The sequence below is a fragment of the Caloenas nicobarica genome, chromosome 5 (assembly GCF_036013445.1).
Source record: "Caloenas nicobarica isolate bCalNic1 chromosome 5, bCalNic1.hap1, whole genome shotgun sequence".
Lineage (NCBI taxonomy): Eukaryota > Metazoa > Chordata > Aves > Columbiformes > Columbidae > Caloenas > Caloenas nicobarica.
In genome coordinates, this window is record NC_088249.1 from 67,531,693 (window position 1) to 67,557,809 (window position 26,117).

At 52.1% G+C, this 26,117-nt stretch overlaps 2 protein-coding genes across 2 annotated transcripts; one reads left to right on the forward strand and one right to left on the reverse strand.

Moving 5' to 3' along the window:
• Window positions 1–259: 259 nt before the first annotated feature.
• LOC135989347 (NACHT, LRR and PYD domains-containing protein 12-like) lies at window positions 260–5,237 on the reverse strand. Its single transcript, XM_065636123.1, has 7 exons — window positions 4,881–5,237; window positions 2,641–4,336; window positions 2,020–2,133; window positions 1,279–1,449; window positions 877–1,050; window positions 618–788; window positions 260–476 (listed from the first exon to the last, which is right to left on the reverse strand). Exons 1-7 carry the CDS (start codon window positions 5,161–5,163, stop codon window positions 260–262), a joined length of 2,826 nt encoding a protein of 941 aa, XP_065492195.1. The 5' UTR covers window positions 5,164–5,237.
• Window positions 5,238–20,254: 15,017 nt separating this feature from the next.
• Window positions 20,255–20,647, forward strand: CEND1 (cell cycle exit and neuronal differentiation 1). The gene has a single exon (XM_065636963.1). The coding sequence runs from the start codon at window positions 20,255–20,257 to the stop codon at window positions 20,645–20,647; it is 393 nt and encodes a 130-aa protein (XP_065493035.1).
• Window positions 20,648–26,117: the final 5,470 nt, after the last annotated feature.

The following is a 26,117-nucleotide window of genomic DNA, read 5'->3' on the forward strand; positions in this document are numbered from 1 at the left end:
GCACTGCAGCGATTTTTAATTTTTTATTGTTTCACTGTAAATTTATCTTTTTTTTTTCTCTATTAAAACCCAAAACTGGTTGGTGGCTCACTTCCAGGGCTGGCGCCTCGCATCCTGGTACATCAGCCATCCCTCAGGGACGTGGGGCAGGAGCTGGACCCACACACGGTGGGGACGGGGGGTACGACAGGGAAGAGCACGGGAGGATTCTCAACCCCAGGGAGGCTTCCCTTGAGCTTCAGCAGCACCGAGAACGGCGCTAGAAATGGCTCTGGTTGTTGCAGAGACCTCTCCGAAAGGCGGGGGGCACCTTCCTGCCCCCCGGCAGGACGCCGCGGTGACAGGGCAGCCGGGCCATGGCCCCAACCTGTGGCACGTCCTGCTCGAGCAGGTCCCCGATCTTCAGCTCGGGCTTCAGTGCCCGCAGAGCCACCAGCTCCTGCAGCGCTTCCTCTGTTAACCCGCATGTGCTCAGGCTTTACATCGAGGAAGAAAAGGAGAAAAGCTGTTAAAAACGCCCTCCTGGGTGCTGGTACCCCCTTTCCTGACCTGCAGCATCCCAGCGGGTGCTGGCACGGGGATGCCGGGGATGGACGGGGATGCACCGGGCGCCTTACCCCAGGGTTCGCAGTGGGCAGGTGGGATGCCGGAGCTGCTGGCAGAGCTGTAGGACACCAGCAGCTCCCAGTTCATTGTCGCTCAGGTCCAGGCAGGTGAGCTGGGAGCTCCCGGCCAGCCCAGCGGCCAGCGTTCGGCAGCAGGCGCCCGTCAGCCGGCAGCATCCCAGCCTGTGGGACCAAGGCAAACGGGAACGGGGGGTCCACTGGAGCTGATCCGGGAGGGGAAGGAGGGAACCCCATCCTCCTGTCCCCTTACCGCAGTGTCTGCAGCCGGCAGGCGCGGTGCCGGAGCCCCTCGCACAGCAGCTCCACGCCAGCGTCGCGCAGCCCCTCGCTGAAGGACAAATCCAGCTCCTCCAGGCAGGGGCTGGTGGCCAGCGCGGTGGCCAGGTCCCGGCAGCAGGCGCTGGTGAGGCGGGAGTACCACAGCCTGCCGGGACCCGTGGGACAGACCCTCAGAGCCAGCCCGAGGGCCCCCAGTGCCACCATGGTGTTAGACCCCACCATGCTGACGCTCCCCACCACGGTGACACTGCTTTTGAGCTCCTCACCCCAGGAGGGTGGGAGAGAAGGATGATGTCACCCCAGAGAGACTTTTTGGGGAACCTGTGCTCCACCCCATGGGAGACGGAGTGTCGGGGGTGCCGGGGCCGCTCACCGCAGGACGCGCAGGCGGCAGCCGGGCTGCTGCAGCCCCTGGCAGAGCAGGCGCACGCCGGTGTCACCCAGCGTGCTGTCACCCAGCTCCAGCTGGGCCAGGCTGGGGTGACAGGCCAGCAGCTCCGCCAGCTCCGCGCAGCAGCTCCGGGACAGTCGGCACCAGCGCAGCCTGGGGGAGACACAGAGACCCCGTCAGCTCGTCACACCCCATCCCGCTGGCCATGGACCCCCAGCCACCCGCCAATCAGCATGGAGGGGCCACACCCATCTACCCTACAGCCAATCAGCATGGAGGGGCCACACCCATCTACCTCACAGCCAATCAGCATGGAGGGGCCACACCCATCTACCCTACAGCCAATCAGCACGGAGGGGCCACACCCATCTACCTCACAGCCAATCAGCATGGAGGGGCCACACCCACCCACCACACAGCCAATCAGCATGGAGGGACCACACCCATCTACCCATTGTGCAGCCAATCAGCAGGGAGAGACCACACCCACCCTTAGTGCAGCCAATCAGCAGGGAGGGACCGCACCCTCCCCAGGCTCAAGGGGGCCCAGCCCCTGCTGCTGGTCCCAGGGAGCTGGGGGACTGCTCACATTCTCCCCTCTGGTTTGGGTGCCCCCACCTGCACCCCACAGCCACCGGGGTGGCCAGGCCCCACCCCGTGCCCCCACCCCGTGCCCCCACCCCGTGCCGGCAGCGGCACCGTGGCCGTGGTTTGTGCTCTTACCGGAGCACCTGCAGGCGGCTGCCCGGGTGCTGCAGCGCTTGGCAGAGCGGGTGGATGTGGGGGGGCAGCTCCTCCTGCCGATGGGGATGTTCTCCGGCTCCCAGGGCACTGGAGCTGTGGGGGGACAGAGCCCCGGGGGGCACGGGCAGCCCTCACCAGCACCGGGTTGTCCCGGCTCTGACACCAGCACACACCCCACCCAAGCTCGGGAGGTCTCGGGTGGCACCTCTGTGGCTTTGGAGATGCAAAGGATCACGAGTCACCTGCCCTCAAGCAAAACTTGGGGTGCTCTTACAGTTTCAGGCCCGGGGATCCCCCTCTTTGCATGCGAGAAGAAGCCAGATCAACACCCGGACGCAGAGGGGCCTGTTCGGGCTGGGGAGTTGAGCCGAGATGCTCCATCTCCATTGATCCCATCTCACGTGGGCGATGGAGGACCCTGCGCGATCCTCATTCCCCACAATTCTCCCCAATAATAAGTTAAATCCACCACGGAGGAACTAAACTCTGGTGAGGAGACAAGCTGGTGTTCGTGTGGAACAAACTGAAATGCTTTAAAAACCAAGAAGAAGGAATCTTTACGATTTTGGGTCTCTAGAGCAGAGAGGGGTCAGTACTCACCAGGACTCCGCCATGCTCGGCTCTTCACCGGGATCCTGCGGCTGGAAGGAGCAACCCCGGAGGGTGACACAGCCCAGCCCACCCCACTGCCTGGCACAGAAGGAAAGAGCCATTTGGTCGTACTGGGTCAACTGGATGTCCTGCAGGTCCATGTCGGTGAAACCAGCCAACGCGCTTTGTGTGCAGCTTTCGTCGTTCATCTCAAACAAAAAGTGTAAAGTGTCCAAATGTGACACCTTTGCTGCTCGGCCGGGATGGGCGATGCCTCTGTACCTCTTTTGAAGCCACCTCAGCAGATCTTCCCTGGCTCGTGGTGAAATTCTGCACCCGGTGATTTTGTCCACGTGCTCTATTGATTTTTGGCTTACCAGACCAAACAGGAATCGCACCGTTAAGTTCAAATCCTTCCTGGAATCACTATAGGTTTCTAATAACATATTTATGTCCTTTGTGAGAGCCCCCAAGTCACCGACCATCTCCTCCTCATCCTCTAGAACATAAAACATCGCCGCAAAAAACTCCTGGAGGTGTAGGTGGGTGAAGCTGTAGACATTCCCATGGTCTTTCTGTGAGATCTTCTCATTGAGGAAGAGCGGGAGAAGGTCTGGCTGGTCCAAGCTGTGATCCTTGATGTCCCTCTCCTCAAAGAGAACCTTGTGCTTCCAGATGCCATCAGCAGCCAAGGAGCAAAGCTTGGGGAGGAACCGCTGGAGGTCCCGCGGGTTGTCCCCACCTCTGGACTTCAGTAACCAGGAGAGGTAAAACACACTCATCTGCGTGATGGGTTTAGAGCACTCAATGAGGTTTTTCTTCTTGGAAAGCTCTTGTTCAAGGATGGTGCAGACGATCCAGCTCATGACAGGGATGATGCACAAGCTGTAGAGGATCTCGTTGCCTCTGGTAAACCTGAAGGCCACGTCAGCTTTATTGGCATTCTCCAAATGCCTGTGGAAATATTCCTTCCTCATGGCTGCTGAAAATCCCAGTATTTCTGCATAATACTCACCCTCCAGGCACCGCTCCAGGCTCTGAAGAGCCGTTGGCCTCGTGGTGATGAGCAAGGAGGACTCAGGGAGAACAGTTTTCTTCAACAAGCTCATCAGGGTGGTTTCCAGCGGCTTCACTTCCCACGGGTCAGAGCTCAGCTCATCTTTGGGCTGAACCAAAGAAAATCCCAAGGCCTCAAAGCCATCAAAAATGAACAGGATCTTCTTCTGGTCAGCCAGGATCTTCCCAGCCGGTGCTCGCCTGTGAGGGCAGCACGTGGAAATGAGGTCCACCACGTTTGCTTCCCTGGTGAAGGCAATGTTCTTACAGCCTATGCAGAAGATGTAGTCAAACTGCGTGTAGAGGGTCCCTTCCACCCACCCCACCATCACCTTCCTGACCGTCATCGTCTTCCCCATCCCCGGGGCCCCCACCAGCACCACGACCTGCGGTGTTTGCCCGTCTTCGTCGGGTTTAAACAGTGTTTGCGCAGTGACGGTGACAGTGGCTCCTCCGTTGCCAGCATCAGCACACCCACAGCTGGTGTCCACACCTTCGCGTTCACCTCCGCGCTTGCGCCGGGGCTTCCTGGTGATGGTCAGGTCAGTGAAGCGTCTGCTGACAGACAGGTTGTCCCCGAGACAGGCGTTCACCTCTTCGTAGCAGCAGAACTCCTGGACCACGCACTCTCTGTATTCCTGCTTGTACCCTGCGCCGGCCAGAAGCAGAGTCAGCCCCGAGCTGGGGATCCCCGAGGAGCCCCAACCAGCCCGACCGTGCTCCCAACACACCAACAAGATGCTTGTTCCAGTGCTTGGGCCTTTCCTAAGTCTGGTGGAGGCACCCAGGACATCGTCTGTGAGAAATTAGGGCCTCTGGTCAGTTAGGGGGGTCCTTCTCCTCTCCTGGGTGTCCCCATCATCCTGATCCATCAACCCACCCTGTGATCCTCATCCACCCTGGGAGCAAATGCAATTGTCTGGGGCCACCTGCAGCTTTCGTCCCCCTTTGCTTGTGTCCCTGGGGCCGAAGGGACCATCCTGGGGATGCTTCTGGCTCTAAAGCGTCACCAAATGTGTGCTCTGCAGAAATGTCCTTAATCCCCATCCCAGGAGGATGCCTGCCAGGACATCTTTGTGTTTCCAGGCTCCCTGGGAAACCAAAACCTGCTCTTACCAACTTCTACTTGTATCCAGGATCACTCAAGGGGGAAAAACAGACATAGAAAAACAAAATATACACTGGTTTCCTACCTTTCACCTGCTCAGCCAGGAGTTTCTCTGCAAGGTCTCTCTGGTTCATCTCTTGGAACAACCCGATCGCGATGTCCACCGTGGCGTCTTGGCTGTAGATCTTGCTCATGGAGCTGACGAGTGCGCAGGGGTGGGCGGCCTTGGCCAGTGAATCCTTGGGGATATTCCATCCTCTTTCCACGGGAATCGCTGATAACTTCGTCTTAAACTCCTGGAAGTCTTTAACTGTGAGACCCTGCAGTGCTCGTACGAGGACAGCTAACACACCCTCTTCCCCTGCCATCGCGGGATATCGCCTGGAAATACCAACGGCTGGAAATCACGACGAGGTTTTGGAGCTGGGCAGCGAGTTTCTCCCATACGGCCCAGTTCTCCCTGCGCTGGAAGGGCTGGGGACAGTCACCTCAACGTGGCAAGGTCAACAGGGCTGTGGGTGCTGCAGGACCCAGCTCCCTGGGGATGTCCCCCCAAAAACACCCTAAAAAGCATCCTGGGGGTTTATAACCAGCCCGGGAGCTGCAGAATCCCCCCAGCCCCGGGGACAGCCCCGTCTCTTGGCACCACATCATGGCTGTGCCGTGATGGACTCACCGCATCACCGGGGCGGTGGGATGGGGGGACCCTGCGGAAGGACCTGGCGCTGCCCCAAATCCCCGTCCCACGTGCCGGCAGGGTTTCAGTTTTGAACGGCGGCATCCGGCACGCCCTTCCTCCTTCCAACCACGGGGCCTCTCGTCACCAGCCTCCAGAAAACCGCCCGGATGAGGAATTTAATACCCGAAGGGCTCTGGCAGCTCATACTCCTCCTACCAACACGTTGTGGGTTTGACCGAAATACCACCGAGCCCCTGAATTTCCAGCCCTTCCAGAGCAAATGTGCTTTGCTCTCTAAGCAGAACCCATCACATCTCTTTGTGCATGGTAGTTATGTGAGTAAAGAAATAAAATACGGGAGGTACAGCTGGAGAAAAGGGGGATAGAAAACATGATGGGAGATGAAGAAAATGAGATTTCTCTTCCAAGCTCAGAATGTCTGGGAAGAAAATCTATGGAATGCGTGGTAAAGCCTGAAAATGGGAAGCCTGAAAATCATACTGTGAAACAATTTAATAAGCCAGGAGATGCACTGACTCAGTTTAACTGCTGCCGTCTGGAACCACGGGAAGGTCTGCAGCATCCCTGGAGATGACCTGCTGTTTGTGGAGACCACCGGAGATGGAGGCCAGTGATCCGCAGGGCAGAAGCTGCGAATCGAGGCACATCCCCAGGCCTCGGCTGGCAGTTTTTGCCCATCTGGAGCTTTATTTTCTTTCAGTTTAAGCAGGGCAGCCAGTAATTCCTGCAAGAGGTTTTTTTTCATGATTAAATATCTAACCTGTACCCTGTTGTGGGCTTGCTTAGCGTGGTCTAACAACTTAAAGCAATAATAATAACCCAGGATCTAAGAATAAAAACTGTTACAGCTCTCAAGGGAGCCTGGGGGGTTACAGCTGCTGAGATCTGGAGCCCCCTAGGCTGGGGACTTTCTGTTAAAGCATTGCAAAAATGCTCTAAAATTATAACAACTTAATGCCCTTGGTGGATTTATTCGTTTACAGGATCAGCCTCGCAGGACAACAACTTGCAGAGAAGCAGCCAGACCTGGTGAGAGACACCAAATCCCATCACAGATGAGCATGTCGATGTAGGAGGCATTTGCAAGGGGAGTAGGGGAGGAAACCGTACAAGAAAGGGAAAAAAGTGTTGGAAACAGGTGAAAAATTAAGCCCTAGCAGTACTTGATTAGCTAAAGGCTGAAAGAATTATGTGTAAAATACATATAAATATAATAAATATAGTTTTGCTTATGCTAAAGGCAAATACATTGGCTAACTGGAAATTATATGGGGAGGGGAAAATACCCCATCACTGTCAGGTTATGGGGAGGTGCTTGGGAACTTTTAAATTAAATACTTCTCTGTGCCTCTTAACACACCCTGCTGTCCAGTTAATTGCATTTACATTTTTGCAAAATTGTATTAATGATGATAATTGCAAAATACTATAGAGCTAGGATGCATACAGGTCAATACTGTTACTGCTCTGCGGGGTGAGACGGGTGCTGGAGCAGGCGAGGGGATGGACCTGGGTGCCCCTGGGGAGTTGGGTCAGGAGATGGAGCCAGGACCAGGACCAGAGCTCCATGGCAGCAGGTGGGGAGGTCCCAGGTGAGGCCGCTCCGGGGCTACTAATAGCCCCTCAGGGGCAAGTGGGCTGGTGTTTGCAGCACAGGGTGCTGAGCCAGGCAGTGCTTCAGCTGCTGCAAACCCACCTTGGCTGTTGCAAACCACCATGAGAAATGTCCTTCATCCTGCATCCCAGGAGGTGCAAAGGTAAGAAAAATTGGCTGCTGCCCAAATGGCCATGGGTTTTTGCTGCCGTGGAGCCTTTTCCTCCCTCTCCAGCCATGGGTGGGTTAAATTGGGGTTCTGGGAGAGGAGAGATGCTCCTTCGGGGGTCTCAATGCTCCCTTGGGGGTTTCTGCTGCCCAGGGATGAAATGAGTGTAAAGCCCATTCTGGGACCTGCTCTGCTGCTTTTCATGCTCCAGTTTATGAACGGAGTACATGTGTTTTGGTCAGGAGGGGGTAAACCCAGGCTGTGGAGGAGGAAGGGACCGGGGGAACTGAGACTGAGGCACATGGGGGTTTCCAGCTGAGGCGTCATGGAAAAGAAAATGCTTTGGGGGATTTGTTTAGCAAAGCTGTTTTTGAGGGGTGTTGGGAAAGGATGTTTTAAGGCATGTTGGGAGTTTAGGGAGGAAAACCAGACTTTTCATGGCCAACATCTTGGCAGCTGATTGCAAATGGTGCAGCTGCTGCGACAAGGTTTGTGGGGTCTCTGCTGGGTGGCTCCTGCTGCAAGGGGATGGGACAGGGAGGCCAGCGGGATGTGATGGGGCAGGTCTGGGGAGAAAGGAAGCAGAGCTGGCACAAAACTACTCAAAGGTGCAGGATTTTAACTCTGTCCCTCCACTGTGCAGAGCTTCTCCTTGGTAGGACAGATTGCGGCCTCCTAACTCGCTGCTGGGAACAGTCATGCTCAGAAATACCTTATCCTGGTACAGGGAGCCCCATGTTCCTCTTTTTCTCTTGTTTACACACTATTATCCCATTTTATCAGGTTGACACCCCTCCCCAGGATGTTCTCCCCTAGCTTTCTGGTTATATTCAGTGCAATCACTGCAAACCCAGGCAGGGTTTGGAGAAGCGAGGGAGAGGGCTCAGTGCTGCAGGGACAGCCCCGAGTCACTGACCCATGGCTCAGCCCCAAATAACAGGGGATGTGCAAATGCAGCTGGCCTCGCCGGTCCCCCCCTTGACATCCTGTGTCCCCCCGCAAAGTCCCAGCCCTCCCCTCCGGATTGGAGCGCTGTCGTCCCCCCCCACCCCGCTCTCCATCTTCATGCAGTCTGCAGAGGTGCATTGTGGGAAACTCCCAAGTTTTCCCCCCTCCCTCCTCTCTGCGCAAGAGCCAGCTCCCAAGGTGTGACCGTGCAGCTGGAGGACACAAGGTAAGAGCTGCTGCTTCCCCCCACACCACACCAGCACCCAGGGGGACGAAGGGACGGAGGTGCCGGGGTATCAGCAGAGAGATGCGCGGCGTCCCTGCTCAGGGTGACGCAGCCAAATCGAGACGCAGATCTACCTGCTCAAGGTGAGTGTCCCCGTCCTCACAGCTGCCCAGGATGGAGGCCAGAGGCTGCCGTGCCGTACCCACGCAGCTCACCCTGTTAATAAGCAATGGTAATTTTTTTTTTTTTAACCCAAAACAATGAGCAGAATGGGGGCGGTCGGCCCTGAGCATCCCCCTTCCCAGCACAGCTCCTCTCCTCTGCTCCCTGAAGGTCAGGCGGGCAGGGAAGGCATTTCTGCCGACGTGTGGGAGCCTGCCCGCTCCCTGCGCGTACCTGGGATGTGCCTGCCCTGAGCTGGGATGGCCGCTGCCAGCCGCTGCCGGGCTTCAGCAAGGAGGGGGAGGCTGGAGCCCGGGGGTCGGTGCTGCAGAAGGATCCTGGAGGCAGAAGGGCTCTGGGAAGGGAGAAGCGGAGCTGCCATGTGCCGGAAACAGGGCTGCCGGGAGGGAGAGGGGGGAAGCAGCAGCATCCCCAGCAAAATCCTTCCATCCTGGGCAGGAAAGCCTCTGCGCCTCCCTGAAAGGTTTTCATCGGGTTTCCAGCTCCGCTTCCTCTCCCGTCTGCACAGGCAGTGGTATTTGTTTGCTCTGCCCGGGTAGGTTTAATGTCTCCGTTTAGCTGCTGTTGATCCCGAGGCAGGAGAACGGGCAGCAGCCTTGGCTGTTAGTCCTCGCCTTTCCCTAGGAAGGAGCTGGGGGTTCTTCTCTTGGGCATGGGGACTTTGATATATTTTGATATTTTTTTAATGTGGCTCCTGCTTTGTGCTGGAAAGGAGCTCACAAAGGGCTAAAAAAAAAAATCAAAATGGAGAGAGACGGCAGAGGCAAATATTTTTAAGCTACAGGGAGAAGATTGCAGCAAATGAGTGGGAGGGAGGAGGGCACCAGACTGGGCTCCTCTTTCGAGGTGGGTGCTTCCAGGGATGAAATACATGGCAAGGGGAATATCTCGGGCTTTTCAGCCTGGTGTCCATGCCTCTATGTGCATCCGTGCCCTGTATGTTTGCAGAGACCTGTTGATTTGGTCCCTGCTCCTGCTTAGTTCTCTGACTATCTGGTGGCTTTTGCTGGGGCTGGAGAGGGGAAAGGAAGAGGATTTTTCTTCTTGAATTGCTGTCGGTCCAGCAAAACTTTGGCATTGGGGTGAGAGGAGGAAACCCTCCCCGCGGCAGCCCCGTGTCCCTGGGTGGGGCTTGTGCAGGATGCTGTCAGGAGCGGGAGGATGGACTATGCCGGGCTGAGCTCCCCGTTCCAGCTCAGGACCGACCTCCACAAGTCTGACCTTCACGGGTTTGACCTTCAGCATCTCCCATGTCTCCTTTCTCAGCCATGGTGCCTGATGCCAGCCTCTAACTCCGTCATACTGTGGGGGGATGTGGGGAAAAAATATCCAGAATTCCCCTACATGCTTCATATTCAATATTCAATATAATGTTTCATCTTTAATTATTCATCCCTCTGTGTCCATCCCCTCTGCTAGCGGGACCAGGGGCTGCTGAGGACCGCGGCACGGTCTCCCCATCCTTGGTTGGGTGTTGGGGAGGCAGATGGGGCAGAGGGGAGGGCTGGAGCTCTCTGAATGAGCATTTCTGCACTGGAGGAGTTTTGGGGATCCTTCCCCAGCTTTCTGCAGGGAGGGAGAGCACTCTGGTTTTGCGGCACAAGGTGAGAGGTGGGTTTTACCCCCGAGTGTGCCAGGAGCCTCCCTGGAAGGTCACTGCCTGGTGCTGAATCAGCCCCTGTCTGCCTGCAGCGGCTTCTTACGTTTCAGCTGCAAAGCAACAGTTTTCAGGCTGACGCCTGCGGATCTGGGTGGCTCTTGGGTTCGGGACCTGGCTCTGCACTTGTGGAATTGCTTCCATAGTAATTTTTATGGCCACAGCTGAGTCAGAGGAGGGTGATGCCACAGCAGCCTGGTGCAATCCTGCGTTGGTCGGAAGGGATGGGTTCGGGATGCCCATCAGCTGAAAACAGCTGTTAAATTTGCCGCTGCGTACTGCAGTGGTTGGGGCTATTTTAATGTGTCAGAGATAACCCTCTTTTTTTTCTTTTTTTTAATTTCACTTGTGGATATGGAATTTGAGAGATACAGGACCCGCTGACTGTTGGGAAGAGGTCTTAAAAGCATCGATCTGGGTACCATCTCCTGGCTGCTTGGGGAGCAGCACCCCAAACTGGGAGCATCTGCCCTCTTGCCAAAGGCAGTTTCCCCGGTGCTGGGTGTAAAAAGCAAAGCTTTGGTGGAAAGGGGTGAGTTGTTCACCCTTCTCCAAGAGGCAGAAAGGCGGCATGAAACACTTGCTGATGCTGCCATGACATTATTCCCGAGATGGCATCGCAGACCCAGCGCTGAGCAGAGACCTGAGCTCTGCCCCATGGCCCAGCCCGGGCGTCGGGATGGATGTTTCGGGGAGTCCTTATCTGCTCACTGGGGAGACCTGAGCGTTTTGGGGGTGGCTGTAACCCAGCTCTCTGGGAGGATGGCTGAGCAGAGCCAACAGCAGCGTGTGACCTCTGGGTGACAGAGGAAGGGGTGTCAGTGATGCTGAGCTATGCAGCTGTGTTTGGCAGGGTGATAATTACCTTTTCCATAGCAATGGGGAGCTGCTGGGTCAGCTTCTGCTGGGGCTTTTGGGCTCTAGTGGCCTCCTACCTCATCTCATCTCTGGGGATGTGCCAGCCTGTCCCCAGGAAGGGATGTGGCACCTTTCGGTGCAGCAGCGTGTCCCCAGTGCTGCAGAGCTGCTAGTGCTGAATTGCTGGCTCTGGGAGGGCTGGAAAAGCATTCTCAAAGAAAGAAAATGAGTGTGTTTGCAAAATGGTGAGTGTGGCAGAAAGGCAAGACCTGAGGAGCTGCCCAGGGTGGGATGCAGGGGTGGCACAGCAGCTGGGGACGCAGGATGCCCGTGCCTGTCTGGGAGATGTCACACTTGTGGGCTGAGGCTTTGTGGTCCATGCTCTGCGCATCTTGCACTGCATCTCCCGAATCTTTCCCCTTGAAACTACTCCAGTGCCTCGACCTGGTGTCCTGCCAAATAGCTGTGATGGAAAAAAGTCATCCTGGCTGAAAACCCTTCCCTTTGTTCCTCCGAATTTCTGTCTTGGGGTGAGTGATGCTCAGTCCTGCCAGGGAGAGGCTTAAGATCTAACATGTCGTGATTTTTGAAGGGTAAAAGCTACAATCTCGTTCTACTATTAAAAAAATGGAACTATAAAGTGAAAAAATAGTATTTGATTCTGTGTCTAAAGGGGGCTCAAACCCAGGATTAAAGCTAGGACAGAGCACAGCAAAGTGAGGTGCTCTGAAATTGTTTTAGCTAGGTCAGTCTCCCAGTTTTAATTTTGTTTTAGTTACGGCAGTCGGTGTTATGACCCTGAGAAGCCAGACTTTGCAGCAGAAGGGCATTTGCAACCTGATCTCAGCAGCATCTTTTCAGTTTCTCTCTAATTCTAGAAACGGTTTTGTTGTAAACTGTGGCTGCGAGCGCAGCCGGTCCGGCTGCATTGCGAGGGTTGGTGGCACTTGCACGGTGACCAGGCGGGTTGTGCAGCCTCGTCAGGTGTGACTTCTCCTGCCCACAGCGGGTCAGGTCCCCACCGGCTGTAAATCAGTGCCATCAGTCAGAGCATGTGACTGGCACCACTGGAGAGCTTGAGGCAAAATCTTCTATTTCCCAAGGCTGTTTTGGTAACGATTTCCTGATTTCTGCCTTGTTTCAGGGCAGAAAAAGGGGTTTGTGTTGGTTTTGTGCCCATGCCAGGCAGCACCAGGCCTGGGTGACGAGTTGCCCCTTTGGGACCGTGCGTGGCGAACGCTGCGGTGGAAGGAGTGGGCTTGGTGGGGTTTTTTGGCAGCAGCCTGGATATTTTTCCATAGGGTTGTTTGCAGGAAGCTGAAGTGGACTGCAAGCGCTTTAGAGCCCGCGTTGCCACAGAGGAATGGCCGGGTTTGTGCCTTCCAGGTGCTCTGGAAGGGGATTTTGCAGCAGGGAACGTGCGATGGGAGTTTGCTGGGGGTCTGATGAAAGGCAGGTGAGACTGCAACAAGCCGCTCTTCCCTTGGTGCTGCACGTTTAAGGGCAGAATCAGTCATATTTACCATTTCTCATGGTTCTTATTGCTTTAATTTCACATAGGGTGAGAGAAGATAACAGCAAAAAAACCCGTGGAGTATGTTTTTGCGATGTATATGGCTGCGTGCAGGCAGAGTGCCTGAACGGTGGAGGTTTGAGCCGTGGTTTTGGTTTCAAAACCAGAACAAAAGTCAAGGCCCTGGCAGGAGTACAGTGAGTGTCTCTGCAATGTCACTTCGATCTCTTGGAGAATAAAACGTCTGCCGCGTCCATCCCGGCGAGACCTTTGGGGTCAGGACAAGCGTGGCTGGCAGATGTGGCACTCGGCTCAGACGTCTGCAGAAGTGATGGTGGAGGAAAAGGCTGTTCAGCCTTCGTCTGGGCTCGTGGTGGTGGGGAGCGTATTGGGCTGTCTGCGGGGCTCCGAAATGCTGTGTCACCTGTGCGGGGAGCGTGGCCAGGCTGTGGAGCAGCCTCTGCAGGGCACACGGCCGCCTGTGTGTCAAGCTGGGACTTTGCCCCATCCCTGTGCAGCCGGTGGCCCGTGGAGGTGCCCAGGGCTTGCACCCCCTTTGCAGATGTCAGAAAAAGCCCATTTTGCTGGGCTACAGACGCCTGTTGCGTTTCTACACCTTGTCCTGGCGCCAGGTATAACCCACCCTCCGAAGAACCGCTGCATCCCCCAGGTTAGGAGACAGGGAAGGGTCCTGCGAGGCGCGGGGTGTGCGGGTGGTGGTTGTGGGTTTTGGCCACTGCCGGCACCGGCTGGGCGAGTGGCGAAGGCGCTGGGTCCCGGTGCAGCCGCAGGACTGCCGCAGCTGGGGATTTGCTGGCACATCTCCCCCCGTGGCAGCGATTTGAAGCCGCTGCTGTCACCTGGTAAAATACTCCCAGCATCTGGCACTCTCCACATCAAGATTCAAAGGGCTCGTTTGAGAGGGAAACGTTTAATCCGGGGCTGGGGAAGCGGAGGGAGGGATGTGGGGAGTAGCAAAGAACAGGCTGGGGGAAGGATTCACAAATATCTCGTCACGGTGAAGTGGGTCACCAGCATTTGCTGTGACGTGGTGCTGCCGTCTCCAAGGCTGGGCTTTGGGAGGGCTGGCGAACGCGGCGGTTTGTCTGCACGGCGCGGTCCTGGGGCTCTGAGGCTCTTTAAAAGCATCTATGACAAGCGGCTCCGGGTTGCGTTGTGTTTTATCACGTTTGTTGTGCATTGCGTCAGGAGCGGGAGGCCAAAATACACGGTAAGGTGGCTGAAATCCTCCTCGGGGAGCTGCCCACGGCCGCGGAACAGACACGAGCTCCTTATGTAAAGCTGGTTTAATATCTCTGGTAATATCGAGAGGCACTGCATTACCTCATCTGTCTTCACAGCACTTGGAGACTTGGAGATGGGGAAAGGGCTTAGTCACACTCTCTGCCGTCACTTATCTGGGGTGCTTGCCTGGCACCTCGCTGCCTTTGTGTTTATTCCCCCAGCAGCTCAGAAAGGGGGACAAGTGCTACTTGTTCCCTTTGGAAATGAGGAGTTGAAGCACTGGGATATAAAATCTGCTGCTCGGTTGCAGGATGAGGCGGGGATGGGGCAGGGGACTGACCCCAAAAATCCAGCCCTGATGGATCAGATGAAACAGGCACAAAACCCTGGGGACACTTTCCGAAGAGTCTGGTCCTCCAAGCTGCATTACTTATGGGTTAGACAAGGTCAAGAGCCCAAGCGTCACCCCCTTGGAGCCATAAGCATCACTCCAGTGGGGGAAAAAACCAGGCCTGGCCTATCTTTGATCTCTTTGATGTCACATACAAGCCCTCTGTGGACTTGTTGATCCAGCCTGACCAGAGAACAGGGGAAGGGTCTTTCCCTATGGTGCCAGAGAAGCAGCTCAGCCACCTTTGGTGGTGCGGACTGGTCTGTATTTCTGGAGAGCAAGGGTCTATTTGTGTGTGCACATTAATGAGCAAGGTGGAAAACGAGGTCTCCTCGTTTCCCATGGGCTGATTCGTGGGAGGCCGAGCTTGTGCTGCCGAACAGCTTGGGAGAACAGACACTGGAATGAAGCAGAGCTCTAGAAATGGAGAGGTGTGACTGACTGACGATTTTCCTTGTGTTTCCAGAAGTGGTGAGATGCCCTGGTGACTGATGGGCAGACGTCCTCAAAGGACAGCGGAGGTGCTGCATTTGAGCCAGCAAGTTGTGGTGGTGGGGGGGTTTGTTTGGTTTTTTTTTGGTTGGTTGGATTTTTTTTAGGTGAACCCCATGAGGGAAAAGTAGGATTAGCCTGGCTGTGAGTCAGCAAGATGATTCTAGTTTCTACTCTAAAATAACTCAGAAGTGTGATCCTAGCTCTGCCTTCAGCTAGCAGCTGTGCGGGGACCAATCCTGGTCATTTTATTTTTTGAAAATTTTTTCTAGGTGGGTTTTGGTGGTTTCTTACATGATGTTCCATTGACGTAGCCAGGACTTGCACTCCCTGCTGCAATCTGCTCACCTCAACCCATGCTCACCATCCCTCCTTTTCTTAACTTTCTTCCAAGCCCCTTTGGTGCATGAGGAGACCTGCTGATCTTTGGGAGGAGAAAGGGAGGTGAGAGTGGTTTTGAGCCTTGGGATCTCAGGAGGGACACCCCAAACCCTACACCTGGGGCTTCGACCACTTCAGCCAAGGCCTCTTTGGTGATATTCCATATGGCACCTCTTCCATCGGAGGGTCTCGTGTCGGTGAGTTCAGCCCCGTGTATCACATTGATTTGCACTGCAGAGAGTTTGTGACACGCAAAGGTGACATAGGAAGCCTGCGGCGGCACTTGATCCTCCAATAACACCCCCAGTTTCTAACAGACCGGTCCCAGTCAGTTCAGCTCGTTGCTGCCTTACCTTTTGCAGTCAGAACACTGCTGCTTTGTCTTTTTCCTTTTCAAGGAGTTATGTATTTTCAGGTGCCTCTTTGAAGTGGCCAGATTCTAATTTTCCCCTTTATGTGTGCAGTTTGCCACAGGAACAAAATCTGCAGATTTCAGTCTAAAATGACCTGCTCTTCACCTACCAGCTGGTGCCGGTGCCCGAATCCGTGCTGCTGATTCAATCCTGCGAGCCAGTTTTGGCAGGGGCAAATTGCACTTGCCAAAGGGAACCTGTGGGAGAAGAGGGGACACTTTCTGTCCTTTCGGAACCTGGTTTGGTTTTAAATGACCAAATGCAGGCGTGCCAGCTGGGACTTCCAGAACCTGCTGAAGGGACCTGAAATTAATTGGTATTCGGGGTATGCTCTTGCTCTATGGCACTGAAAACCTTTCGCTGTGTTGGTGTAAGAGCAAATGACTGAAGAATGCAACGAGGACTGTGCTGGGTGTTGTGTGTTCTCAGGTTCAAAGTCCTCCCTGAGCTCCAGGAAGCTCCTGCGAGGCACAAGACGTCTCCTCCAGCACCGCTGAGTGTTTTCAGCTCTCCCTTTGCCAACGGTTCACACTAAGGGCTTTGGGAGCTGATAGTGGAGATGAGGCTGGAAGAAGAACTAATGCTGGCCTAGTAATAGGGACCTGTTTAATTCTTTGCCCAAAAGCCAACACAGGCCATGCTACTTAAAATAACAACGGGGGTCTGGTACTTAAAATCCTCCTCTTTGCCCCAAAAGGGCAAACCTTCATGCTTTTGGGTTTTTTTTTCTGAGACAGGTGGGAATGACAACGTGAAGGAGAGAGTAAGTAGGGGTTAAGGGGGAAGATTTGAAGGTATATGAGTGAGTTTGTTTGTTTGTTTTTTCCCTGCCATCTCAGGCTCTTTCTGCACAGGTCAGAAATAGTCAGTAGGTATTTCTGAGACGGATGTTTTCAGCTGGAGGACACTTGGAGCATGTGGACGGACCTTTGTTGCCAATATAAATTCAGATACATAACCCTGCTTGTGGTGGTTGAATTCTTTCCTGCTGACAGTGTGGTGGTTGAGGATGGGATGGAAACAATCTGCTTTTCATGGAGGAGGTGAAAACCCCCCGTATGAGCCCTGTGCTGAGCGCACCTGTGGGGTGCAGCTTCCCACCGCACCCCACGCTCTGTGGCAGCTTCTCCCTCTTGCAAAATTGCTGGTTTTTCCTTCTGATTTGAAAGAGTGAGGGGAAGATTACAGGGCTTGGGGATGGGGCAGGTCTCTGCAGGGGGACGAGGACCGTCTCATGGCGATATGTTACCATCAAGCTGGCAGTGACTCATCTGCTCTGTTCGGTGCAGGATTGATGCAGCTTTCATCTGCGCACACAGGAGACAGATGAAGAGATATATTTGCTAATTTGCTGAGGGACCAAGGCAAAAAGGTGCATTTTGGGGACCCAAAGCCCTGTTGCTTTGGCTGGGACCAGCTTGTTGCACTGGGTGAGTTTGCACTGACCTTGAGAGCTGCAAGAACCAGAATCATCCCCAGAATCATCCCAGGAGGGCTGTCGTGCTTTTATGCTGCTTTTTTTTCCCCCTGCAGCAGCAGGAATTTGAAGGGCTTTTCTTTGCCTTTTTCTCCTTGATCACTGGTGTAATGATCTTTGCTCCCTCTTCCCAGCCTGGTTAAGAGCTGGTTTAGCTGCTGGGAAGTGAAAAACCTCCCTGAAAAGGCATAGATTGTTAAACAAAGAAATAGCATGGAAGGGAAAGAGAGGGAATGAAGACTCTGTTTCATAAAACCTTATTTTCAAGTGCTGCTGTTTGTGTGGGAGGCAGGGAGGGAGCTGAAAGGGGGAGGAACGGGTAGACAGGCAGAGACAGCAATGAGGAGAGAAGGGAGGAATAAATAGATGTGAGGAGCTATAAAGAAGAAAGCAAAGGTGGAGAAATAGGCCATTAGAGAAAAGCTTTGTGTGATGGAATGAGGGAAGAGGAGGAGACAAAGGGCTGCGGAAAAATCCTTCACACCTGTATGGGCAGGCTCAGTTTTTGAAAATGAGGAAAGTACCTTTATTTTGAGTCTGTGGGACACAGAGGTGTTTAAAGATGAGCACAGGCTCACGCCCTTGAAAGCCTTTTCATGTGGATGCTTAAGAACTGCTGATACAGATTTTGGGCTTAGTTTGGTTTCTATATCTTTTAAAAACTTTTTTTTTTTTTTTTTTTTTTTTTAAATCTGCACGAGGGTGGTGACTTGCTTTTAGTGGAAACTCACCTAGAAATCAATAAATCCTTCTGGGAGCGGTTTGCAGCGGCGCAGGGCACGGCTGTGGGCAAGGCTCTGGGGCACAGCGCAGGCTCTGAGCCAACCCAGCGCTCCCGCTTCCAGGGATCGGGAAACCAGATCTGATCAATGAGGGCCGGGGATAAACCGTGCAGAGTCCCCAGCTCTCAGCAAGCAGGCCAGTTTGCCCCCTCCATGAATTACCCCACAGACCTTTCCTAGGGGAAGCAGCAGCAGTTTAGTGCTTGGTTCATACAGAATAACCACACACATAGTAGGGAGTATGTGAGTAGCCCAGCTAATTAATATCAAAGCGACTGAGCAGGTTATTTAATATTTATGACATGATGAATCTGACTCTCCCTGCTTTGCCCTCTAAGCCTGCTTCAGTCTTGGGCTCCACTTACTATTTCTTTGTGTCATCGTTGTAACAGATGCAAAATGAGGATAAATTCCTCCCGAACCAAAGGAGTAGAGTGACTGTGTGCAGTCCCAGCCCTGGATCTACACAGGGTTTCTACTGATCAAAGCAGAATAAAGCTCTCTGGAGGCAGTGGGAAGGAAAAGGTGAGGCGGGTGGTATCTACAGAAATATTACAAACTGAGTGAGGAGAGGAAAATATTCTTGCACTTGGCCAGGGCTATGTGTTTACCTACCAAGTCCCAAGGCACAGAGAAGGTTTGAAGCTTGGTGAGCATCTGGGGTTGTGTTTGTGTGGTGCAAGATGCCCAAGTGTATGATACATCTTCAGTGATGGATGAGGGAGGAGTGGTGGTGTTTTGGGTGTTAAAATGGTTTAATATCACAAACCCAAAAATTTAAGTATTGTCCAGCTGCAGGCAAACACTTGATAAGCTTTGGAGAACATGGTGGCCACTAAACAATGCAGGAGAAGGAAGAGTTTCTCTTATACCACGAAAGCTTTGCTTTAGACCCAAACCTGGCATTTCTGTGAGCAGGTTTGTGTTTCTGCCCAGATGGGGATTAAAACACCGCATTTGTTAGCCTGTTTCCCAGCAAAGTCAGCAGCACAGACCATTGCTGCAACCCTGGGACCTTCTCCCCATCTGTCATTAAGAGTGATCTGTGCTCAAAGACACTTTGGAAGAAACATCTATCTGTAGAGGATGTTGAGGAGCCCCTTTATTTCCAAATCCAGACAGCTAACAAGCTCGTATTTCACTTAGCAGGCAGAAAGCTGTCGGCAGCGCTGAAGGGCAGCGGGGGGGTAATGAAGCAGGCGACGGGGATCCGACGGCTGCCTCTGTTCGTGCCTTATTTCTCAGGCTCCCCGTTGCCGCGACGCGGCACCCTCGGGCCGCGATGGCAACCCGCCCGGCCGTGCAGAGCTGCCGCCACGGGAGCTCCATCCCAGCTCACCTGCCTAGCCAGGGTTGCCTGGGCGATGGTTTTTGTTGGGTTTTTATCACCCTCTGAAACCTGCTTTGTCCGTTTTGCCGGATTCTCTGGGTGCAGCCGTGCTCTTCACTGCTTTCCTCAGTTCCCTGGGGAAAATGGCTCCAGTTAATGGCCCGTGGCGCATTTGACACCTTGCTCAGCTCTGTAGGCGAGCCCAGGTACCCTTTGCAAGGAGGAGGCATGAGAGAGATATATAGTCACATTGAGATCCAGCTTTACAGCAAATTCACGCAGTTGCACTGAGGTCAAGACACTGATTTGCACCAGCTGACGATCCGGTGTTTGTCTTATTTTGTTGTAGCTCCACTAGAAATGCTGACAGTAATAAATCCTTGTAGCTCTGGTGCCTATAACTGAGGAAGTAATCCTGTTTGTTTTTTGGTTTTTGGGTTTTTTTTCTGCAGCACCCATCTGGATGGAGAGTATCACACAAGATCACATATTAACCACTTCCTAAACTTAGCGTGGGATAATGCTGCAAAAAGAAGGGTAGAGGGTGAGATACAAGCAGGGAGGAGCTATTGATCCGCTTTCCCAGGGAACAAAATGTTCTCTCCTTCCTCAGGAGGAAGGGAGCTGTGGTGAGCAAATGGAAAGATTTGTTTGGTCGGACATGAGTGTATCTCACCGCTGACGAAGGGCATCACAGACACAGCCAGGGTGGACTTGTCGTGGTTGCACGCAGAGCCTGGTCGTGGTGGCTGTAGATGACAGTCAGTCCAACTTGTTCTTGCAGGTGCAAGCTCTGGAGTAGATGCTTTGAATACAGCTCATAGGTACTAAAGAGCCAAGAGTTTTCCAGGTTTGTCTTCTCCTCTGTCGCCTTTGGGTGGAACAGCACTGGTTGGTTCTGTCCTTTCACTCACCTCTCATTTCTCCTCTTCCAGGTGCTGTATCATGTCCAGGTAGGACCTCGCCAGCGTGAGAATCATCCCAAGACAACCGCTCCAAGGGCTTGACCTGTCCCTCAGGTGGCTCCTTGGCTTTCCCCAGCCACCGGGCGAAGGAGAAGAGCTGGGACTGTCCCGCCGCTGCCCGCAGCTCCCCTGGGGATGGATTCCAAAGGCAACGTCCGAAGCGGAAACAAGCCCGACGCCAAGGCCCCCAGCTCTGGGAAGCCAGAAAAGCCCAACCCTGGGCCCGCCGTGAATGCAGACAAGAAGGAGACGCCCAAGGAGCAGCCTGCTCCTGCCACCGCCACCTCTGTCGCCAAGAAGGCCGGCGGCGACGCTGCCGTCGTGAACAACCACAGCAACCTCAAACCCAGCACGGAGACGCAAGAGGCCACGGGCCAGTCCCCTGACTCTGACCACAAGGGAAACAGCTCCGAGGAGTCACCAGGCAGCATCTTCGACAACATGAAGCCCTTGATCATCGTGGGAGGAGTGGCGGTGGCTGCGCTCGCTGTGGTTGTGGGAGTGGCGTTCCTAGCCCGGAAAAAATGAAGATGGAGACGGGGTGGGGATTGGAAACCCAACCCAGCTGTACAGCTCCTTTTGAGACAAATGCATGCAGAAAAATTCTATACATATCTATATATATAGAGCGAGCTAGGTAGGTCAACAACACACACCAACTGCAACTCCAAGAGTCTTGTTCAAGACAACCGTGCCAGTTTGACCCAGTGTGGGTAACTCCATGCACTCAGTGTGTTCTTTCATGTAATATATCTTGGCTTATACCACTGTGTATAGATTACAGCTTCTCCTGATCGGTGTAAATGACGGTGTCCCCTCCCCTCCCCTGCTGTCCTCCCTGGGAGACACCCCCACCTCTCCTGCAGTCCCCTCTTTTCAAGTCCAGAGCGTTCTGTGTCCCATCCAGAGTCCCCGCTTTGTGTTGCGGTTTCTGTTTGGTTTGGTTTGAAGTTGGGTTGTGGTAAAGAAGGTGTAAGGGGAGACGGAGCCCAGTGCGAAGGCCCAGTTCGCCTGTTAGTGTGTGTCGGGTTGGTGTTTGTGCCCTGGCATACGATTATTATTATTACTTTTTTTTTTTTTTAGCAGTGTGACAACATTAGAGATGTAGCATCTATCTATTCTATCCTGACTGGAGTAGATAGATACAGGAGGAGGAAAAAGAAACACTTGCTTCATTTGAGTCCCCTATTTTACTTTCTAAAGTGTTTTTTATTTCCTTGACTTAACCTTTGGCAACAGAAGAGGGGGAAAAACAGTTCTCAGCCAATGTGGGCCTTAACCATTTCTGTCTGCTTCCGAACATCCCTGCCCTAATGCAAGGTCAGTGGTTTCATCCAGAAACACACCACAGAGATGGTGATGGGTCCATCACCATGGGTGAACCCTCCCCAGGCAGCAAACACCATATGTCCCATTCCTAAGGGATTTTTTTCCACTTACTGTGATCACTTAACCTTGCTGTCTGCTGTCCAGATTCACTGCCTGGAACCCACCTCTTGTTTTCTAAAACATTTGTGTGTGTGTATATATACACCACCCTGCCTTGAAGAATGTTCTGCATGTGTACGTACACATACATATGTTTTTATTACTGCAGTCTGGGGTGGGGGTAAACAAATCGACCTGGAGACGGCCCTTCATTTGTTCCCCTGCATTCACACAAAGTGTCCGTGGTGTCTTTTCTGTGCCATTCGCATCACGCCATGCAGCACCCGAATTCCTTTTCGGTCCTGGTTTCTTCTCAGTGCAAAGAATGTTTGGCTAGTGAACTGCTGAATGTATGATGTGCCTGTCGTGCTAGAAGCTCAAAATTACTGTTCCCCTTCCCTGGATACTCGTGTGGGCTACTTGCTTTAAAATAAGGCACTTTTAGACTATACTGAACTATACGGGACTGTGTTGTAGCGCTTTTGGAAGTGTGGGTCTAGTGTTGAGTCAGGCAGATCAAGCGCAGATGCCGTACAAGCTCCTAAACTTGCAGCTGGGGCGATGCACTTCAGTCCTGACCTGCAAATAACATCCTTTTAGCAAACACCTCCTGTTCTGCCTTAATGTGCCAGGCTGTGCGGTGGTTTCATTTTGGGGGGGGGAAATAAAAAAAAGGTCCAGCGAGAACTAGGCTGAGAAGAGCAAATTCATCTCTCTCAGAATCGAAGCGAGATTGAAACCAAATTTGTCGAAGCAGAAGGGTTAAATGACTGAACTCGCTGTGCTAAATAAATAGATGTTTCTTGTACTGAGCACACGCCGTTATTTGCTTGATGTTATTCTTTGTGTGGTGTTTGTGATATGGAGTCCTTTTAGTGATACCTCCATGGGCAGAATGAACTAATGCTTAAAACTAATCAGATTCTGTGCTTGGGATTTGAAGAGATCTAGATTGCTAGTTTACTCTTTTGATAAAGTCTATAAATTACACATTTGACAAAGTGACTTCAGACGTCGCAGCTTGTCACTAAAACTATAGATTCAGTTATGACACCTGAGCTTAGTCTATTTTTAAGGAACCGTAAGGTTTAATTGAATATAAAGATGTCATTACGCTCTCTTGGACAACTTAGAAGGTTTTTGATGCTTCTAGCTTTAAGAAAGGTGACATGAACTACACTTCTGCTGCTTTTTTTCCTACCGATTTAGTACGCTATGGATGCGCCCCGTTATTCCTAACAGTTCTGCAGTTGGATGCAAAGCAATCTGGAAGCCAAACGATAACGCAGCAGTGTTTCCAGGAGGGTAAGATGCTTCCTTGCAGGTGCTGTTCACCTCTCGGGCTCACACTCAAAGCACTGAACAGTTGCTCGCCCTGAAGCACTTCTTAGCTCCATTATTTTGAGTGATAAATTAAAAATGGGTTTATGTCTCTGCTGAATCGAAGTTTAAGAGTTGATCCATAGGGGACTGAAAACAAGGGGAATTTTTCCATTGGCTTTACCGTGCTCTGCTCAGGCCTTGGAGATCTTATTGGTACCAGGGATACAACTGCAGGTCACTGTAAAACGTAAAATCATCTCAATTGCTAATTTTCTTTAAAACTGACAAAAACATCCCTTAGTCCTTCTCCTGAGCGTAAGAAAACTCCGGTATTAACTGAGGCAGCCATGCTCACAACCATGCTTATACTTGCATTAGTATCTGTGTATAAACAACAATAGTGTAATTGAAAAAAAAAAAAAAAAATCCAAACTAGAATTGGCGAGAGATGATTTCTGCCTTAAAAATTTCTTTTCCTTCCCTGGAAATGCCACTGGAGTTTAGAAATCGGCATCCTGACTATTCTTAGAATAGGTTGAAAATAAGTCCTGAAGATTTGAGACAAAAGTTAGTCTTCGAGAAATAAACCAAAGGAGGAAGGCAAGGAAAGAATGTATTTGGAAGGTGAAATTCTTGGAATTTCAATCAGCTCTACAGGGAGCTTCAAGTCGGTGCTTCTGGGAGGGTACAAGAAACAGTACAGAGAAGTGCAGAGATAAAAAGCATGATTTCATTGTCTTACCCATTTTGGTAAGGACACATTAACTTGCAGGTTTGTTCTGTCTGTGCATGATGATGCTCCAGCACCAGAACTCCCCGCAGGATGAGCGGAATCTTTAATTGCCTTTGCAACAGTGAAGACCTGCGTTGTATCCCTGGTTTTGTCACGGCAGCTTCAAGCACTCAAGTTCCTGGGGCAATTTGGTACCAACAAGGGTACCATACAATTTTGTCATGTTAAAAACAAACCAACAAGCTAATAATCTGGCTTCGCTAAGTTTTGAGCAGCCCTTCTTAGACCTGGTGCCTTTTCCCGAGTCACTGGTTAGCACCGTTTCAGTTCAAATCTTTAAAAGGTGCAACCTCAACTCCCCACTGAAAACCAACTCTCTTCTAGTGGTAGGTGCAGGTTGTTCACAAATTTGTGGAGAAACTAAAATTGTAGAAAGGGAATTTGAAGGTCAGATTACAGGGGATTTTTCTTTTCTCTTGGGTTGCTTGGGTTCTGTTCCTTTTGCAGGGGCTGGTGGAAAGCTCAGGCACCGGTGGCCGGGAAATGCCCGTTGCTGCCTCGGAAGCCACGGGCATCTTTCTGACATCGGTGGCTTTTGAATCAGGCCCTGACTGTGTTTTCCAAATGACAGTAATTTTCAGAGTGACACCTTGATTTCTTCCCTGTACAAACAGACCTGCTTGTCACTTCCACATATTTACCTGTGTTCAACATGCAGGTTTGGGTTTTTGGTTTTTTTGCTTTCAGAAACAATACGCTGCTAGACACATTTCCTGGAGGGAAATGGACACCTACCTACACACAAAGCTATACAGCTAATTTATACCTTGTTGAATTTATAATCTTGTCTATGCTTCTATGGACACTTTGTATGGGCTGCAGCTCAAATCCTAAAATAGTCAAGAATTTTTCCTTTCCCATATAGTATTCTATTTACTTTGACTTAAAAAAAAAAAGCGTATAAATGCAATAATGCAGGTAGACTAGAAATACTAGATTGAAAATTAAAGTAGTTTAGCTTGTCCCATTGTGACTGACAGTGTTGTACGACACCCAACGCTGTACCCTAACATTTTCCAGGCTTTCTACGTAGCTGAATCTAGTATTAGCTTTGAAAACCCATTGTATGAGTGGTGGGTGGATGGGTTGGAAACGTGTGCTCTCTACACACTGTATGTTACTCACATCAGAAGCTGTATGGCCACTCCATATGCTGTGAAACTGTAAATGATTCCCAATACACCTGTAACTCTTACCAGGATTGTGAGAAATAAACTATATACAGAGATATATATACACACATAGATATATTGTATAATTCCTCATGTGAGCATCTCTGTGTACGTGGGGCTGTGAGTGAAAATTGGTGTTTTCCCTCTCTCTGTACTCATGACCGTGTTTCCTGCAGGCTCGAGATTTACAGGGATTACTGATCCCAGGGAAAACTGTAAGAGAAGGCAGTCCCTGCCCCAAAAAGCTCCAGCCTGCCCAAGGAAAGCAGGCAAAGGAAGATTACTGTTATGGCTGTGTAGGAGCTAAGGTGGAGAACAATTAAATGACTTATTCAGAGCCATGGAAGAAACCTTCCTGATCCCAGCGACCCCAACCCCAGGGTTTGCTGCACAGCTGTTTGCTGTGACCTCTCTTCTGCCAAATTAGGGTGTTCTCCGATTTGCTTGGTTTTGTTTTTCGAGAGCATTTGTCCTCATGAGGAGTGAACCATCCCCTGGGCAACAGGCTGATGTCCGGGGGGGTCCCTGCACATCGCACGAGCCAGGGACTCTTTTGGAAGTACCTGTCACTGTGAATGCTTTGTCAGGTTCCACCAGCTCCAAACAGGGGCTCTGAAGAAGTCTGCAGACTTCTGGAAATGAATCTCTTCAGAACTGGGAAGATAAATATTGTAATCCCTTTGCGGTGAGGAAAAAGAGGCAGCCTTTAGTTGCAAAAGTATTAATTGTCTGAGATTTTTGCTGCAGAAACACAGCTGGGGACTCAAGTTTTAGCTTGTCTTAATGTTCCTAAGAGCAGGAAAGCAAATAAATTCTTCTTTTCTGAGTCTGAATCTGAGAAGCTGTGATGGGTGGTTGCCCGGCTGTCCCCACTGCCCCCAGCTGGGGTGTGTGAAATATTGACAGCACATAGATTGGGCCGGTGAGGTGCGGATGAGCTGTCTGTGCAGAGATGGCAATATCTCCTGTACCAAGGGAGCTGAGGCTCTTCTTCAGCTCCTGGACTGTGGAAATGAACCCTCTTCCTGCAAGAGCCCGACCCCTTGGATGGGGTGGCAACAGGCAGTGCTGCAATTTGGAAAGTTTCCCTGTAATCTGGGTCCAGTGGAGGCCACTGCGCAAACTGTCCCCCTCGTCTGGAGACGAAACGGTGCTGGAGAGGAGGGGGAACGGGCTGGGGAATCCTCCTCCTGTGTCTCCTTCAAACAAAAAAAAGTGTTTCCCTTCTCGCTGCCAAGGAAGCAGCAGCACAGCCACATCGGTGCAGCTGTGCTGCCAACTG

Coding starts and splice junctions, on each gene's coding strand:
- LOC135989347 (XM_065636123.1), bottom strand. CDS start 5,163: ATGGCAGGGGAAGAGGGTGTGTTAGCTGTCCTCGTACGAGCACTGCAG. Junction 1,051..1,278: donor TGCCGCCTGCGCGTCCTGCG/GTGAGCGGCCCC, acceptor GGGTCCCGGCAG/GCTGTGGTACTCCCGCCTCA. Junction 789..876: donor TGCCGGCTGCAGACACTGCG/GTAAGGGGACAG, acceptor TTGGTCCCACAG/GCTGGGATGCTGCCGGCTGA.
- CEND1 (XM_065636963.1), top strand. CDS start 20,255: ATGGATTCCAAAGGCAACGTCCGAAGCGGAAACAAGCCCGACGCCAAG.